The following is a 19,104-nucleotide window of genomic DNA, read 5'->3' on the forward strand; positions in this document are numbered from 1 at the left end:
TTTTCTGAAATCTCTAGCAAACTGGAAGCAGTCTGAATCCTGAATCTAACTAGTAAATTTGACATGCTTGCCTGTTTGATAGTCAATGACAGATGAAACTGACAAACGTGTCAATTTTACTGAGAAACTTGAGTGAGTTTTCAGGGATCCCTGCCCCTGGTACATCCACCAAGGTTCCAGTGAATGTTCATCAAATCTGAGATGTTTCAAATGAAAAATTTGGGGCCTTCAATAAGCTGGCATTTTTAATGAAACTGCTTTATTGAAAAAATTCCAAGCAGCTCGAATTCCACCAGTCACTACCTATCTACTTTTCTGACTTAAGAATAAGCAAGAAAAGAAAAAAAATCTGGGGTTGAGAGGCCAAAGCATAAGAGCAAACTAATTACACATTTTATATGCAAATAGATTTAAATTGTTTCCTGCTTGCATTTTTGCTTCTAATTTACTACTTGCGCAACGGGAAGAGACTTTTGAGATGGGTGTGAGTTGGAGAAATGTCTAACATATTAAGCTGTCAGCGTGCATTTAAAGTGCCGGTAGTCAATTTGCATGCCATAGTAGGGAAGCAGATTAGAATTTAAAGCAAGAGTTAAAAATCAAGTTGAAAATAATGTTTTCAATAAATTCCCTTCTTGTGCAGCTAACAGTGCTCAAGAGTTAACATGATCTAATGCCTCTTCATTATTTCTGCTGTTATATTCTGCTTTTCCCACAGCCTGGATAGTGAACATATAAACTGACCAGTATCCCTTTTGCTAGGGGTGCACTGATAAAGATTTTGTTGGTAGATACTGAAGGCCAATTATTAACCAGCCATATAGGCCAATACCAATCCGATAGCCACTATGCAGCCTGGCAGCTTGGACCCACTGGGGTCTTCACCTCCCACCCTGTCTCCTCTCTCATTGGTGGAGGTCTAGAATTGCTGTCTGGAATTCCCCAATTCCAAATCCATCCTAGATCAGCCCTACCCCCAAACCAGCAGCTGCCATCTGCACTCAGTTGATATGGCTATTGTCAAAGCCTCTAGTGACGTCTTCCTGGTCAAAGGTCAGAACCACAACTCCATCCTCTTCCTCAACCTGCCAGCTGCCGTTTACACACACGTGCACTTCATGCAATCTTGTCCTCCCTGGTGGTTCTTCTTCTGGCTTTCCAATCACTGCTTCAATATGTGTTTTGCAAGATCCTCCTCATCTCTTCAGCTTTCTGGAGGTGCATCCAGTAGGCTCTGTTCTTCATAAATTTCTCTTCTCCTTCTACATCTGTTCTCCAGTAATCTCCTCTGTAAACACAATTTTAATTACCAGCTCTAGGCTGACAACTCACATACCTACCTCATGACTCCAGACCTGCCCTCTATCCAAACTAAAACCTCAGCTTTTCTCTGACTTCCTCTTCTGGATGAGCAACCATCAGCTTAAGCTCACTGTGGCCAAAACAGAGGCCTCAATCTTTCTCTCCTACGTCTCCCCAGGTTTCCCATGCCTGGTCTTCTCTTGATTACTATGGACAACTCCATCTGCCTTTCAAACCTCTAAACCAGGGCAGTAGCATTGAGCCAGCCCTTTCTGTAGGTCCCCACATGTAGGCTGGGTCTAAATGACAGCAGGGGTTGCAGCAGCTGCAGCTCTGGGACACAGGAGATACTGCCATGGCTGCTGTGTGGTTGGACAGGGCTGGGCTGGAGCTACCCAGTGCCTCCCCCACCCCCAGGCTCCCCAGTGTGTGGGGCAAGGGGGGCCTAACCAGCCCCTTGCAGGCTGGAACTCTGCCAGCCAGCAAAATGTTTTTCTTCTTTAAAGGAGAATCAATGCATTCTTAAAGTTTGTTTGTGACCCTTTTGTATATTCTTGCTATCCACTTTTGGGTCATCAGGGTTGAGAAACACTGCCTTAGATCACAAAGTGCCAAAGGGTGAATGCAGAGTGGAGGGGAAGCCAACCAATACCCCGGTAAATGGAGACAGAGGAGATTCTAAAACTGTTTGAGAAAGATGACAGTCTAGCACCTGGAAGGCTCCTCCAGATTGTGCCAGCAGAAGAATGAAAAAGAAGAAAGACTAAAGTGTTTTGTCATAAAAAGGTGCTGGTGACACTGTTCATCTTTAGGGTCTGTGGCATTCTACACCCTTTCACAAATGTAGTTGTCCAAGAACACCAGCATGTTCAAAGCTTTTTTCCTCAAGGACTGAAATATTCTTACAGAGAGGAACCTTTGCTCACATATCAATGAGCACTTCATTCTAAGCACTATTCCTTGCTGTATTTTTTCACTTCAAGGAGTAAATCTGATCAAAAGAAAGAGCCTAGGCATAAGTATTTGCAAGTAATTAGTTTGGATATTTCATCAGATAAAGAGGATCAAAGCCTCAGATTAGATTGTCAGAGTAAGAACCTTTGAAAAGTTTTCAAATGTGTGTAAATCCCATTGATTTTCAATAGGGCTGAGGCTTCCAAATAACGTAGGTACTTTTGAAAATACCATCTCCCTGAGCCTGTTGATTCTGTACCACAAAGTACTTAGCACATTTTGGTGTTCTGGAAGACCCCACACTGAGAAGCCTCATGTACATTTTACATCTGTAAAAAGGTGTAACCTATTAAAGCTTGAGTTTTGAACCTCCCTCTGTATGCATCTTGCCCATAGAAGTCCCACAACATTGCAGAGTATTGAATCTGCCAAGAAAATAGAACTTAACACTAGGATTTTGAGGTTTTTAATTTTATTTCAGTAAAAGAAACACCATCTAGTTTCAAACAGTTATATTTTATTAAAACAAGGGGTGGAGTTGTAGACCAACTGTTTAAGGGTATTCCAGTTCTGAAGTTCATAGCATAAATAAATCCTCCATCAGTATCATAAAATAACTTAGTAGATCTTAGAATAAAAACCTTGAAAATCAACATTCTAAAATACAATAAAATGGTGGTTTTAAATGTTTTGATTAAACCTTTTTGCTCTTGCACGCTAAAGGTGTTTTAAATGAGAAACTACAAGTTGCACTCTTGAAACTCAAAGGTATTTGGCATAGTCTGCAAGTAACTCAAGCATACAGCACCTTACATCTTCTTGCAATTTTTAGTTTTTTTATGACGCTTGTTTAATACGCTTTCAGCTTTCACTTCTTCTCCCATCACTTTTCAACTGCAGAGTCCACTTCTTCTGTCCCACACAACGTGTAGTTCAACTTCAGTCTAACCCACTTGACATCAGTTTGTTTTGTTTTTTGTAATCCTTGTGTCAGGGTAGGGAGTTACTTCCTGAGCAACTGCTAAAGTATTTTAGAACTTCAGTGCAATTTTGTTCAGTTTGTTTACATCCAAATGCCATCACCGCTCAGGGAGATTAACCACTGGAACCCACTGATCCATGTAGCGACTTTCACGGCAAAAGCACATCAGCTGACTCAGTGCTGGATCCTTCCACTGAGAAGCATAGGGGTTCTGGAAAAGACAGAGTTGATTTTAAAACAAAAAACGGTGACTGGTTTCAAAGGATTGGTGTAAAAATAATTAAATAAAGAGCGCTATTGTAATGCAACTATTCACATCCAATCATACAACTACCCTCTTTCCTTGAATTCATTTTAGTTTGCAACAGGTGAAGTTTCCTCAAGCCTTTTACAGGTTTCTTGCTGTCCTATCTGTATGCAGGAATATAATATTTAAAACCTGAGTGAGGATTTTAAGGGTTTCATGATATATAGCTGTGGTTGAGGGTCAGGGTATTTTAAACTCTCGTGGTAGATGCTGCCTTCTTTCTTGTGTCTTTAAGTTCTGTTTTAATTCTATTGTCTATTCATTATAGGGCTTCTCTCATATGTACACACAAATACACTTCACACACAACCTGCTCTCTTAACTGAAATGCAAGATTGTATGTCATGTTGACTGCCCTATCTTTCTGTACAAAACTCCCCCTCATGTCAATGAATGTTACAATATCCATCTCAGGCTATTGTAGAAAGAGTACAGCTACCAGCTTCCTTTAGGTGTGATGCACAGTTCTCAAGCATTGCATCTAAAACTGTCTCCCTCTGCAGGTCAAGAACTTTTAAAGGAACATTCACTGTTTTGTCTGCTTGTTTGACATGTAATTTGGCTGGAACAGGACTCTTTAGAGCTTGCTTTTTTTTCCTTAAGAAGAAATTTCAAAATAGGAACTTTACTTTTTAAATATTTTACCCCATCCCGACAGAATTGGAACAATGCCCCTGTTTTGGTCTACAACTAGCTTTCACTTAATAATACTTCAAGTCAAGCTATTTTATAATCACATCATTTAGAACCTTTAAAGAAAACCTCCCCAGAACCTGTAAAGAAAGTTCCTCCTAACATTTTCTGCCAAAAGCAATCCAACCTGCTTATCTAATCCAGTAATGAGGAAAGATAAATAAAAAATACCCCAGCTGCCGTAACAAGGTGACTCACAGGGCTCACTCCTGCTGCTGACAGGATCTAACATGTTTGAACATGTCCATAGAAGCGGGAAAAATCTCTATAATCAAGTCATGAGCAGCTCTGATGCAAGTCCTTGGTACAGGAAATAGCGTAAGTAGAGGAAAGGGCACCTCAGTCCCAAGTGCAAAGGGGCCTGATCCAAAATCCCAGCTGCAAATCCAAACTTGAGTTCAAAGTGGGCCGAGCTGAAACCCCTAAAGTCTGAAGCTTGTTGGAAACCCACTCTGAAAGGTTTCATTGAAGGCAAACCCAGCTGTGCTCAGGTAAAGAGAGGGGCTGAAGCAGCAAGTCATCTCTGTGCTACCAAGCCTCCTGTATTTCTGCTGCCAGCTGGAGAGGGTGGTCACTTGGGTGGCTACCCAGAGGGCTGACAGAGGCAGGGGAAACTGTCACCTTGCTGACTAACCAGGTAGACATGCATGTGCACACATGCCTTGCAGACTAATGTAGAGACACACACTCACGCACCTTGCATGTGTCTACCTGGTTAGTCTACATGTGCGCACACCTTGCAGACTAACCAGGTACGCACGCACACACCTTGCAGGTGAACCAGGTAGACACAGCAGGCGTGCCTTGTGGGCTAACCAGGTACATACACGTGCACAGGCCATGCATGGTGCAGGTCAGGGCAGGCATACAGCCCCCCCAGGTGGAGCCCCTTCCCTTCCTTTACCGTGACGAGCACGCAGTGCAGGTCTGCGGGCGGGTCCGCCCCGGCGCCGGGCCCCGGCAGGCGCAGCAGCTCGGCGAGGCGCGCGGGGTTGCTGACACGCAGGATGCTGATGTCGTTCTCGCAGCAGAAGGCCTGCAGCAGCGTGAAGTGGATCTGCAGCGCCACGTCCCGCGCGTCCTCCTCGTCGGCGGCCAGCAGGCAGAGCACCACGCGCTCCGCGTCCCTGCGGGGAGACCGCGCTCAGCCCGCGTCGCCGGCCAGGGACAAGGGGGGGAGGGGGCAGGGCACTCACACGTTGAGCAGCTTGGCCGCCTCGTAGACGCCGACAGTGACGCTCCGCTGGCTCAGCGCCTTGCTCAGCACCTCCTGCAGCGCCGAGCCCGCCGTCTCCATCCTGAGGGGGCAGCGCCAGCGCTATCAGAGCCAGCGGCGCTGGGACTCGAACCCGCAGTCCCCACGCGCGCGCCCCGCGCCCCACTACCTGGCCCGGCTGCAGCGCGGTCTGTCCGGCTCCTCCAGCGTCATCGCGCGCCTCGCGCTGCCCTCGAGCCGCGGCGCCGGCTCTGAGGGAGCGGGGCGGCCCGCGGGACTTCTCCTGCCAACACCCAGCCAACCGCCTCCTCCCTCATTTGCATGCGGCCGCCCCATTGGGCCATGCAAATCTGTCCTGTGTTCGACTTGACCCTGTGCTGCCTCGGCCACCGCGGGGGGAGGAGGGGTTGGTTTATTTCTTTTTTTCTTTTGTTCTCTGCTTGCTGATTGGACGGCTGGGAGGCCCGTGCCGCGGGGGAGCTGTCAATCATGCGCGCCCCAGCGCTGAGGCTTGTAGTGGGGACCCCTCTTGTCGTGCTGTGGGGAGGGGATTGCCTGGCTTGCAAAGGGGCTGAGGACTCCCACCTCCCCTTGCCTCAAAGGTGCTCAGCACCACAGGCAGCCTCGCCTTCCCCTCAGAAAACAACTGCGGGGTGCAGGGACTTTGCTCCAAGCTTCTGCGGACCCTGAAGGAGGCAGAGCGGGGGGGCGACCACACCCCCAGGGTCCTCTTCCCTGAAGTGCTACCCCTCAGATCCAGTCCAAATGGAAATCGGGTCTCAGCTGTCACTTCTTACAGACCAAAAAGCAGCGGCGAAGCAGAAATTATTAGGAACTTGTGGCCGGGTGCGTCGCCGAAGGAAAGTGGCGGCTGCGCGGAAATCAGCGGGATGAAGTACGGCAAACGGCAGCTGGCCCTGCACCCCTCAGATCAGCCCCCAAGTAGCTAGGCCTGCAAATGCTGAGCGCTGCAGCACTAATCCGTATGAGCCCGTGCAACGTTCGTCCTTTGCTGGCAGCAGTAGGGTTACAGATAGGGGGAGTGTAGCGCCTGGGTTCCTGGGGAGCTTCCAGTTTATGGGGCCTGCTGTGTTTGGGCTGGGTCAGCCCCAGGTTCTGAAAAACGGGGGCTACGATTACCTCCATGGGTCTGTGCACAAGCTGACTAGCAGCCGCAGCCCTACAGCACTTGGCTGCACGCTGCCTAGTGTCATTCCCTGCCTGCTCTGCAGCAGCTCCAGTCCTGACCCCCTTTTTCCACTCCAGCTACTCCATTGTGGGGTCTCCTCCTGCACTTCTAATGGCCAGCCGAATTCTGGAGCTCGACCCCCTTTCTAGGTTCCTTCTTTCCATTCCTGTTCCCAGGACCTCATTCCCCCAGCAGGATGTGCCGCTCATCCTTTGGCACCCTGAGATGAGGCAGGGCAAGAAAAAGACACTGGGGATGGGAGAAGACTGAGAGGCCTGAGGGAGTGTGAAGAGATGGCGGGCACTGGCAGCACTTCTTTCTCTTGGAAGAAGAGAAGCAAGGGGCAAAGGACTCAGGGGAATAAGGCAGAAGCAACAAGGAATACACTTGGGCCAAGGGAAGGGAGAATAAATTAGAAAAGATTAAAGCCTAAAAGAGAAAACAAAACTGGGAATGCAAAGGGCAAGCCCAGAGGGCAGAATTGAAGTGAACTCTGGGGTGTGTAAGCACTGCTCTCTACCCTGGAAGATGGTGCATGAGAGAGCTCTAGCATCTCCACACCCAGCCAGCGCTTTGCAAGTCTTGTCTCCGTCACGTAGGGTGTAACCAAAGGTAAAGCAATAGCTAGGAACTAAGAAGAAGAAATCAAACTCCTGCATTAAATGCATGGAGTCACTGTAAACCGTTCCCACTGAAGCAAAGCTCTCAACTCTCCCTCATTGTAGACACCAGTTCACCAGACAAAGCTGCCACCTCACATTTGTTATAGCAAATTCATGACGTAAGAAGTGCTGATTCATGAAACAGAAATGGCAGAAATCTTTGTACCTAGCCTAAAGCAGAAGGGCATGGGGGAGTCCAGAGATAAATCTGCGAGATGATATTTAAGTCATGTGCTCAGGGCAAGACCTGTTTAAAAAAGAACTCCACCACTGGAAATATAAAAGTATGTTGCCTTCAGCTTTGCCTGAATTTATTCTTCCTTAGGAGTGAAACTGCAGCAGCCTGTCGGTTGAATTCACCTCTCTTTCTCCTGTTGAGGGGAAAGCAGAGATGCATTTCAGTGCCCCATGAACAGCCATGTCATGCAATGGGCAGCTCTGGTAGGAAGAAATAAACTGCACATCATTTTAAGTCTTGCATTTGAGGGACTTAAACTCAACACACAAGTTAGAACCAGCCCTTGGCCCACTGTCAATTGCCAGTATATCTCTCTGATATACATGTGGGTGCCCTTGCTTCAGCACAGGTATAAAATTTCTATCATTTATGTTGCCTAAGTCAGAATTCCTTATGTCAATAATTTACTAAAATAAAAAGTGACCTTGCAGTGTGGGGTGGGACAAGTGGGAATTTGTGCCTGAAAGGAAAGACAGTGAAATGCAGGACAGCTGCATTTCATTGCGAAACTGGGGAGATCTGTAGGCTGCTTTAATCACAGATATGCCTAGTACTGGAGTCACTCTACATTTATGCTTATGTCATGGAGGACAGACTTTGTCTCAGTGATTCTGAATTCACTTCTGGATCTGAATGGTGTAAGTGTAGTATTGCAACCCCATGCACTCAAGAGTTGTGCTTTTAATGATTTTTTTAAAGTAATCATTGTGGGTTTGTTTTCTCTGCCTTCTGGTTTCCAAAACTGTAGACCAGCGGTAGGCAACATTTTTTGGCCAGAGTGCCAAAAAAACCACAATGTCTACCTTGGAAGGTGCCGGAGTGCCGATATGCTGGAGCCCAGAGCAGGTGTTTGCAGCCTCCCAGCTGCAGCTGGCCCACAGAGCCCATCTGCTTGCAGCAGGGCTTGCAGCCTCCCAGCCACCTGCTGGGAGCAGCCTGGGCTCTGTGGCTGGCAGAAGCTGTTTGGAGCCCGGGCTGGTAGTGGCGTGCCAAGCAAAATGGCCTTGCGTGCCATGCTCAGCACGCGTGCCGGGGGTTGCTGACCCTTGCTGTAGACTTTAGGCTACAATCATAGAATGTTTTCAGTTTTCCTCAGCAATCCTCAGTAGCAGATACTTATTTAGGGTTTTTTTTAATTGAAAACCTCCAGCAGCTGGACAAAAGCTAGATTCATAGTAGGATCTTGAAAGCTGACAGCAATGAAAACAAAAGACACTGTCATAACATAACAGTTTTATCTGTGGCTTTCAATAAGTAGCTGGTAAAAAAACCCCCAATGCTCAGCTTTATTTGTTTTAAGAAAAGCCTTTTACAATTGATAATTGTGCAGCTCTTTCAGCTGCTTATGCTAGTGAGGTGCCAAGAAGGAAGTGAAGAAGGTGGGTGGAGAGGCGTGTGCAGCAGGTATCAGATATCCTGACTTGCACAATGTGAGTTGGCCTGCAGCATCCAAGGCCTTCTGAGTTTCAGGGCTTCCAAGTGCTGGGATTAGGAAACGTCCTCCTCATAATGCTTTCAGGAACATGGGAGTCTTTGTCACCAAGAGTTTTAGAGTAAAGCTTGGGTTGTTTTTAGAAAGCTAAGTTTCTTGAGCCTGGAACATTTACTAAGACATGTTTCCAGATTCATACACTTGCTAATTGCATCATCTTTGCCATTCCTGAACTCTGTCCTGCAGGTTCTTGCCCTTCACAAAAAATATTTCTCTATGTTGTAATAATTGCATGTGACACAGTAGCTCATAGCTGGTGGAGGGTGTGTTCTAAAAGCCCAGGATTCAGGGTATGTCCACTCAGCAGAGACAGACTCTTGGGTTTGCAACCTAGATGCCCTACACAGCCAACGACTCCAAGCCTGAGAGAGAATCCATTCTCTAACAATTCCAGGCAGCTTGTTGCATGTGAGCCTTTCAGGTAGGATCTTGCAGCAGAGACCCTCTCCTCAAGAGAAATACCATTTATTTGGGTTTCTTTAGCTCATACAATTAAAATTTCTTTCCTGTGTTTTTATGCACTTTGCCACTAGCTTATCTGAGGGACAGGATGTCTATACTACATCCACAGATCTACAGCTCATGTACATATGCCCGAGCAAGCAGAACAGTTGCGCTAGCACAGAGCTCAGTCAGCCTGCCAGAGAATCTGTGTAAATACTAGGGGGCTTAGCTTGTGCTGAGCTTCATCCTACCATCTCCCTCTCTGCCCTTAATAGTACCTGAGCTAGCTAGAATAAAGGATGCTCAGATACAGCTACACCAGCTGCAGTCATTACAGCACAGACATACCTATAGGAGGAGAAATATAAGGTTGGGTCCTCAGTCTCTGTCCTGTTGAGCTATAAGGGAGGGATAGGACAGGGAAGAGGCAAATATGGCTTTAAGCCACTTTTGCATGAGACTATATTAAGCCTTTTTATTTAGCTGCTCACGTGCATGTTGTAGAGCTATTCCTAGGTAAGTCCAAAGGTGAAGTATATGTATAAATGTTTGGCACAATAGTGCACAACAGGCCTGTACACAGGGCTTTTGTTTTACACAGATATATGTACAGGTGTTGTGTGTAGCCATTGGATATATACATATCACATATATATATATGAGTATTTAGTACCTCCTTCCTATATGCAGCTAGGTGAGGGTTAGCCTAAAATTGTATGCACAGGTAGGTACATGAGCATTTTTTGCAGCATTTATTCAGGTTGCTTTGGGAGTATTACTTATTCAGTGGCTGAAACCTTTACAGTTGCAGTACAAAATAGCTCTAGCCCTGGGACATTCCTGTTTGTCTTTGTTTCCCCTGTGTTAGCTGAAGTGCAACACCCAGAACTAGTCTCAGAACTGGCAAGTGATCTTGTTCCATCTCCCCTGTTTCTTGTGTCCTTTTTAGCCAAATGATCATTTTCCTGTCACTTTTAGTCTTTGTAGCTTGGGATAATAGTTTTAACAAATACTTTTCCTGCTATTTTGCATGTTTGGGTGTGTTTCCTAGAAGACAGTATTGTGAAATCAGTGGAGCTGCACTGATCTACATCAGCTACGAATTGGAGCATGACTTTTTATCAGGTTCTATGGTATGTGCAAAGTCTGATGAAAATGTCTGAAATTGGGGCATGGCCAGAAAATGCATGTGCTGCAACCTTCTTCAACCCCCCAGTAGCCTGGGCTTCATTTTGTGGCTGATTTACTGAGGGGTGGTTAAAGCTTATGCTTTCTACTGAAATTCTCTGTGATGGCCAGGAGATGATGGGTAGGGGTGTTTGTGCAAGAAAGACTTCCCATCACCCTCTGTAACGGAACAAATCTTTATCTTTTCTATTCCCGTACCTAGCTGCCTATGAGCCAGGAGCTGAGCTTGAGCAAACTGTTCTGTCTGATACTGATCTATGTAAAATTTAATTTCCTGGAGAAAACAATTCATCCTCTTTAGCTTACACAGTCTGCACCTTTCAGCCTAGTATTTGGCCAGGCATTATGATATATTCTTCCCTTTGGTAACAGTGCTGGCTTCCCACATTGTGCTAAACTGTGTTTTCAAATTCTGCAGATCACCTCAAAGGATTTGTAAGCATAGTCATTTGCCTTCTGTGTCTCTATGACTTTTGCTGCCATATGTTCCACTTCACTCTGGAAGAGCTACAGGGGAGGGTTTGTTATAATCAGAACTGTGTCAAAGATCATGCTTTCTCAGCTGTTAAACCAAGAAGCAATCCTCCCTTTTCTAGACAACCTGCATTCACTGTGTGATTATAGTCAAGAACCTTTGCAGAGACAAAGAGAGAGATCCTTAGCTGGTGTAAGCAAGCAGAGCCCTGTGGATTTCAGCAGACTACACTGACTGATAACAGCTGAGAATCTAGCCCTGAAAAATCTATTAAAAACTCTTGGCAATGTTGTTTAATATGCCTTATTATTTTAGGATTTTTTTCTGTTCCTGCTAAATGGCCACGTAATTTTTCAAAACTGAGCTAATTTAAGCTGTATTATTCAAGTCAATCTACCGTGATGCATTACTGAAACCCTCTGAAGTCATAACTTGAAGCATGAAAGTGTGCAAAGTTGGTATTTGTTCTGTATGCTGTACACAGATTCTTTTATTTAAGAATCATTTAGTAAGATGTAGGTATGAAACTATTTGCCCTTGCACAGTGTGAAGTGGTAATCAAAAAAGTACTTTTGTGGCTCTTTAGTGACTTCTGACATGGCAAGGAAAACTGTCTAATTGTTATAGGCTCCTTTCATTAGGTTAGCTCAGACTGCATATGGTTGTTTTCTACCTTAGAAATGATGAGATGTGAGTTGACAACACATGACATAAGAAAATACATCACAAAGGCTGAAAATGGAAAAGCTTCTTTTGCAGCAGGTAGAAGGGTGGCAGATGGCTAGATAGCAGCAAAGCAGGTGGAACCATTGTTTGACAACCATCTGAATTAAGTTTGGTTAATTTGCCATATCTCTATTTATCCCTAGCAACTAAAATCTTAGACTTCATCACAATATATCAGGTTTATATCTTGCAGACAAAGTGTCAGTGCAACTCCATCTGTGATTGCTCACAGAGCTAAAGCTGGCTTAAAGTCAGTGGCTTTAAATGGTGTCAGCAGCCCCACAAAACTAGGGCACTAGAAACCTGTTCAGTGGTAAACATGTTTATTTCTTAAAAGATTTTCAGTCCTAGGAAAGTTTCCTTCATGTTTCTGTACACGGATAAACCCATAAACCCCCAAAGAGGTCTTATTGCCACACAGATTAATTATCATCCTCTGGCGTTGATTTCCAGAACAGATTCAGCTGAAGTGGTAAAGCAGATGCACCCCTGACCTCTTTCAAATGGACTCATAGTCAGCAGAGTTGCTTACTCAAAGGTTTTTAATCATGGGTCAAATATTGGCCAGGGTAATTAATTTGCCCTTGGAGAATGGGGAATGTTGTGTTTAGATGCACTGTTTGCATTCCCTATTCTCTACTCACTTGGACAGACTAATCTCATTTCAGACCTGGCTGGTTTGTGAGTAAGGTTATAGCAAAAGGGGTAATAATGTATCTCAGCTACCTTTGCTTGCATGAAAATTCCTTCTTTGTTTTATACGTAGACAAAGCACAAGGACATTCTTTAATAAGATTGCAAATAACCTGAAATAGGTGGGATCATCTTAGCCTATCACGTATTATTAGTTGTGACTGGAATGAGTCAAAAAGGGTTTCTGAACAATCAGAAGATGCCGATGCAATGAAATTGAAACATTTAATGGAAATATGCTGATTTTTTTTGTCTAAATTTTTAGTGGAAAATTTTCAGCGTTTTGTTTGTATAAGATTAACACATTTTTTTCCATGAAAATCCTAGTTTTATGTCAATGTTACTTACTTGTTATTATAATATAGCACATGATAACATTTAAATGAACAACCATTCAGGATCACATTTTTAAAGAAAATTCCTTCTGTGGGAAATGACAAAATATTGACATTTTTGCTCTGAATCAGGACAAAGGGCAATTCTGAGATGTTGGGATTTCTCACAGAATGGAAATTCCAAGTTTATCTATCTGTACGCTGACAGTAGTGCTTCATGCAATAAATCATTGGGTCCTTGACAACTGCAGGCACATTGAAAGACCAAGAGGTTCAGTCATTACCAAGTTTATCCCTTTTCTCCTTCAGTGTCTTTCAGTTATTTTGGGATTCCACTGTTTTGTGCCAACATATAGAGGGCGCAGATGGAAGTGACAATGTTCACCTGATCTGGCTCCAGAAAGTGGTCTACACTATGCTATGGAGACTGGGCTGCAGGCTGGCAGCAAACAGCTCGAATCCCCAACTCCCAGATCCAACAGTGAACTTCTGTCAGATCGGGGGTGGGGGAGATCGGTGCAACTCATAGAACTTCCTGCGAAGCCCTGTGAGTTGCGACAGGGAGCTGCTCTTCTGTCTGTACCCAGACTTAGCAGCACTTCTTCACAGGAGTGGTGAGGGAAAGGGCAAAAGTGTAGCCTCCATGCTGTTTTTATATCAGGGTGCAATGTTTCAGAGTTGCTTCTGGCTCAAATCTGGTAAAGTTGATGTAGTCGTAGTTGGCCGGATGTGCTATGTGAGTCACACTCTCCCACTTGCCCCACCATGTTGCATTTGAAAATTCAGAGCTTGAGATGGATATGGAATCACAGTTGTCCTTTCGTAGATTCCCATCTGGCAGCTGTCACTAAATCTGCCTTTTATCACCTGCCAAAAAGTGCTGAGGGCATTTTAGTGTCTCACAAACCTCTGAACTTTAATCCTTACTTTCATAATTTGCCAGGTTGATGCTTTTAATTCCCTCTTCATGGGTCTTCCTCATAGCTCCATCAAGAAACCACAATTAGCCTCAGACACAGCTGCTCAAGTATTTCTTTACACATGCCCCTTGTAGAGGAGTTCCACGGGCACGATTCCAGATGGGGCTTAAAGTCTTCCGATGACAGTTGGCTGAAGCCTGGCAGGATGAGGTTGTATTTGTGATACTCTCCTCTCTGTATCCTACCAACTCATCATCTTAGGGACCCTTCTTAAGTAGCCAAAAGGCTCTTTTATTTTAAATTACTGTAATGTTCTTGAGAGGTGCTGGATGAACAGCTCTGAAGTCTTAAGCTCTTTGTGCATCCGGAAGTGCATGTACAACACTGGCAGTACAAGCTTCCTCAGACTGCCCCACCAATGTGACTGAGCCTTGACCTGGCAAAACCACTCAGCTGAAATAGTAATAGCAATAATTAGCCTTTTACAGACATTAATGAAATAATCCTCACAACGCCCATGTGAGGTAAGCCAATCATATTAATGTCCTTATTGTACAGCTACAGAAGGGATACCGAGGCTATGTCTACAGCTCTGTCTTGGGCAAAGATGAGGACTCACCCTCCGCTACATGGGACGACATGAACGGTCCCTCCCTGTTTACATGATCTTGCTGCAATGAGAAGTAACCAAGGAGAGACAAGTATAGTCCGCGGAACAGGGTGGCCCACCCGGGCCATGGCCCAACCAACTTTTAGCACGTTAATTTATAAAACCCACAAATGCGCAATTGTCATTCCGGTTAAAATTGTATAGCTATTTTTTAACTGCATAGCTAGCTAAATTAACATGCTAAAAGTTGGTCAGGCCATAGCTGTACAGTGAAAAGGAGTGCTAACATGCTAAGGGGACACAGACCCAATACCATTGTATGTTGCTATGTTTAAGCATGTGCATAAGTGCTTTGCTGACTCAGAGCCAGCCTGGCATATTGTGGAGTTTTGGAACTCCCTGAAAAATATAATGTCAAGGAGAGAAGGTACATAAGAGCACACGCATCTTCAGGGAAATGGCAACTGCATATGCTAGAGGTGAGCAAATAGAGCAAAACCATTTCAAGTGTTTTTGGTTGCAATTTTAAACAAATTATCTTGCTGGTGCCCTTTCTACAATACTTCTCCATTAATTTTTGAACAGTTGGTTATTGGCTTCTTCAAGTGACTTGAGGGATATTCACAGGGAACACATTTTACATCTGGAATTTGAACATTCACACTGCAAATCTTATTGGAAGTTGGACTACATGCGTATGCGTAGGGGAGAGACCTTTCTGACCTTACACTTCTGCACCAGCTATGTGTATAGAGGCTGCAAGCATGTAAGGGTAAGTTGGAACTGTGTGCTCAATTTTTCCTCCCAGTGAGACACTGCACAGTGCACAGCCTTGTTTCTGGTCCATAACATGCTATGACCAGTGCTTTTGACACACACATGCACATACACTGGAAGTCACATTCTGCCCTTAGAGCAGTTCTCTACCTTTTTAGACTTGAGGCACCTCTCAGTAGATTCAAGCACCCCTCCACAGACTTGAGGCATCCCTTTTGAAAATGCCAGTTCTTAGCTTTCACTTGTTTTTTGACTACAGAGAAGTACTAGAGAAATTTTGTTGCAGAGAGCTTGGAAGACCACAACGGAGCAGAATGGTTTTAACAGCCTGTGAATTCCTTTTTGAAATCTCGGGCTTTATCTTGTGAATCATGTTTGCACACCCAGCAGTGCTAACATTGTGTAGCATCCCACAGCAACCTTGAAAGTTTATCAAGGAACTCCAGGGTGGCACCCTTGTTGAGAATCACTGCCATAGAGAATTACTCTTCCAGTTGGGAAATAGGATCAGCATAGTGGAACCTGTATATGGCAGCAAACCTGGTTAATTGTGCAACAGGCTTTCAGTGAACAAGAACTATTTGCTGAGAACATTCATGATTCTTCCATAAAAAGAAGAGAAACTATTCACTATTTTCTACCATCCATGTCTAGCATATATAGTGTATCATAGTATCATAGTCCTTAGAGTCAGAAGGGACCTAAACAGATCATTGGGTCCGACCCTCTGCCCCGGGCTGGAATGGGTACCAAGGTCATATCACCCCAGCCAGATATCTGCCCAGCCTCCTCTTGAAGACCCCCAAGGTAGGAGAGAGTACCACCTCCCTTGGGAGCCCATTCCAGAGCCTGGCAGCCCTGACCGTAAAGTCATGTCGCCTGATGTCCAGCCTGAACCTTCTTTCTAACAATTTGTGGCCGTTATTCCTAGTAACCCCAGGTGGTGCTCGGGGGAACAGAGCCTCCCCCTATTCCCGCTGGTCCCCCTTGGTGAGTTTGTAAATGGCCACCAGATCCCCTCTCAGCCTTCTCTTGTGGAGGATGAATAGGTTCAGGCCCTTTACCCTCTCTTCGTAGGGCCCGCCCTGCTGCCCCCTGAGCATGCGAGTGGCCCTCCTCTGGACCCTCTCAAGGTTAGCCAAATCCTTTTTGAAGTGCGGCACCCAGAACTGGATGCAGTACTCCAACTGCGGCCTGACCAATGCTGCATAGAGGGGAAGGATCACTTCCCCTCACCTGCTTGTGATGCATCTGTAGATGCGCTACAAGGTGCGGTTAGCCTTACTGACCGCTTCCTCACGTTGGCGGCTCATGTCCATCCTGGAGTCAACAATGACTCCAAGTGTGGCTGTACATCTTTAAAAGCATGTTTTTTAACACTGAAAAATAACCTTTTCTATACCAGTGTCTGCTGTAGATTTGCCCATAGTTTTCGATTTGTGTCTTTGCGGAGAGGTATGTTTCTGGTTCTGTAATTTGTAAAAAGTAAGAAATCCTAGACTATAAGCTGACTTGAAGATCCTTTATTAAAAGCAATGTTTCTTTTCTTTAGATTTTACACACAAGAGGACAGGGAGTCCTTAGTTGCCTTCCTAACAGCTGCTCCACTTTTTTCCCAGTCTCTTGTTGACATTCTCATTTGGCCCAGTTTCCATCTTACTGTGAGAGCTCGGCCCTCTCTGCTCTTGCCCTGCCTCCCTGCTGTTGTGGAAATCTGTCAGTTGATTTTATTAGAATCGTTAGACTGCTTCACTGAGCTTCCCCCTCTGTCATGTTGTTGCTATGTAAAAGTCCTGGATTTAGTTCTTCAGTCAACAGTGTGCAAAAGTATGTTGTCTGCACCCTTTAGCAGGCTCAGTGGAAGACAAAAATAGCAAAACTCATTTAGGGCTGTCTCAGGCTCTGAACTGTAATTTGAATTCCCCATTAAATCTGTGAGAAAATTACTACTGCAGTTGCCATTGAAAAGTGAATTCCAGCCAGCAGATTCCACAGGGTCCCTTCACAGTCCCAACAGTTTTATTTTATTTTCAAGCAGCTGAAATTTCTCTCACAGTGTCACCTTACTAAATCAACACTCTAAGAACTGGTATTCAAGTAAGTAGCAGCATGGCTGACATCATCACACAACAGAGGCATGTACATAGTACTCAAGAAAGCACGCAAATGTGCCTCCTAGTACACCACTTCAGCTGGATTGCATTGCTGGTAGCAGTAATAGTCTTTTATCTTCTAGTGCAGGTGTGTCAAAGATATAGCCCGTAGTCTGGATCCAGTCTATAAACCCTATCATCCAGTCCAAGGTGCTGCCTGTGGGTCTTGGACCTACCCTACTCACTCCATGTAGCACGTGCTGTTCTGGGCTCCATTCATTGCATACAGCACATGGAACCGATTTGGTACATAGTGCATGGCATAGTTCTCCGTGCGTGCTGCATGTGGTGCCCACACAGGACCAACACGGCATGCTGGATCTAGGGCTGGTCCTGTTTGGGCCTGCACACTGGCCGCTGAAGCCAGATCCAGTGCACGGGCCAGTCATCCAGCCTGCAGGACCAGATGAGTCTAATACTCTGGTCTGAGCGGGCCAGAAACTAGAGGAGAGATAATATACACTTTTCTGGTGTGCAGTGCAGTGATGTTGTGCAGTGATGTTGCTTTTGCTGTACCCATCCTGTCAAGGGTCCTGGTCCAAAACTATCCATCTAGCACTCTTCACACATGTTAAATTCACTAAAAGAGTGGGGAGAAGAAAAAGCCCAAATGACTTCTCTTATGTTGCTGTTTCTCAGTTCATATCATCACTTCAAGTAAGTATGTTTCTACAGCTCCTGAACTGCCTGGATAGCAGTGCAAGACCTGCTAACAAAGAGAGGACCATGGAACATGTTCTGACACAGATTCTCAAGGAAGACCTGCAGGTTGTAGCACCAATGCCATTTTGCCAGCTGGGGCTTCAAAGCCACCTTTCTCAAGAAAATATATACTGTTTTAGTCAGTTAACTGAATGTATATGTGTAGCTGTATGCATATCTGTGTTTGTGTATAACCCTCACACACATGCACACACCTGTGTATATCTGTCATGTTCTGATTGTCTGCTTGTCCTCCTAAAGAGTCAACTATTGCACGTGCTTTCTTTGCAGTGTTAACTGATAATTTCTCCCCTGACCTCTTGATTATTGTACTTTTTCTTTTTTTGGTGTGCACGCAACAAAAATACCGATTCAGATTTTTTTCAGTATAGTTTTTATTTTAGTATTTTTAGTGCATTTTAACCCTTTGGATCCTTTCTTTGATAATTTGATTCTCCTGTGGGATTTTATAAAGGCAATAGCAGTTCAAGGACTTTTATCTGCAGGTATGAATTTATAGTCAGAGGAAAAGTTGCTTTTTCTAAAATTGAACCTGTAAATATGGGGTTGATTTATATGCTGAGTCATCTTATAATCAGAATAATACTGTGTGTGTGTGTGTGTGTGTGTGTGTGTGTGTGTGATCATATACAGTAGTGTAACTGGAGGGGATGACAGGAATACCAGCCCAGGATGCATAATTAGATGGAGTACCAGAAGGGACACTCTCTCCCCACTCTCTCCCATCCCCCTCTCCAGAGTTCAGCATCCACAGGGCTGAGGACTCAGAACTTGGTAGTTATACCTCTTCATATTTATCCCCTCTAAAACTGTATTCCCCAAATTCAGAAATAATTGTACTGATTTCCTCTGTTTTCTCTTGTGCAACCTGCATATCACAACATCACGATGTAACTAGTACTACCCTGAAAGAGCTGCAGTTCCAGCTGGTTCCTGTCCAGGTGTCTGACTATTTATTATGAGATGTTGCATCCTACATTGAGAGGTGCAAAGGTAACCATCCTCCATTCTGACTTGCAGGGCAC

At 44.9% G+C, this 19,104-nt stretch overlaps 1 protein-coding gene across 1 annotated transcript; it reads right to left on the minus strand.

The window, feature by feature from the left end:
• Positions 1–2,754: 2,754 nt before the first annotated feature.
• On the minus strand, positions 2,755–5,738 carry GADD45A (growth arrest and DNA damage inducible alpha). Its single transcript, XM_019528421.1, has 4 exons — positions 5,624–5,738; positions 5,435–5,536; positions 5,143–5,365; positions 2,755–3,449 (listed from the first exon to the last, which is right to left on the minus strand). The coding sequence occupies exons 1-4, from the start codon at positions 5,665–5,667 to the stop codon at positions 3,336–3,338; spliced, it is 483 nt and encodes a 160-aa protein (XP_019383966.1). The 5' UTR covers positions 5,668–5,738; the 3' UTR covers positions 2,755–3,335.
• Between the last annotated feature and the right edge of the window lie 13,366 nt (positions 5,739–19,104).

This window comes from Gavialis gangeticus, unplaced genomic scaffold (assembly GCF_001723915.1).
Source record: "Gavialis gangeticus isolate Ggan-Ray unplaced genomic scaffold, GavGan_comp1, whole genome shotgun sequence".
Classification (NCBI taxonomy): Eukaryota; Metazoa; Chordata; order Crocodylia; family Gavialidae; genus Gavialis; species Gavialis gangeticus.

Excerpts from the sequence above, each read along its gene's own strand:
- GADD45A (XM_019528421.1), bottom strand. The coding sequence starts at position 5,667 with ATGACGCTGGAGGAGCCGGACAGACCGCGCTGCAGCCGGGCCAG. Across the intron at positions 5,366-5,434 it reads GCGGCCAAGCTGCTCAACGT|GGACGCGGAGCGCGTGGTGC; the intron begins GTGAGTGCCCTG and ends GTCTCCCCGCAG. Across the intron at positions 3,450-5,142 it reads TGCACTGCGTGCTCGTCACG|AACCCCTATGCTTCTCAGTG; the intron begins GTAAAGGAAGGG and ends TGTCTTTTCCAG.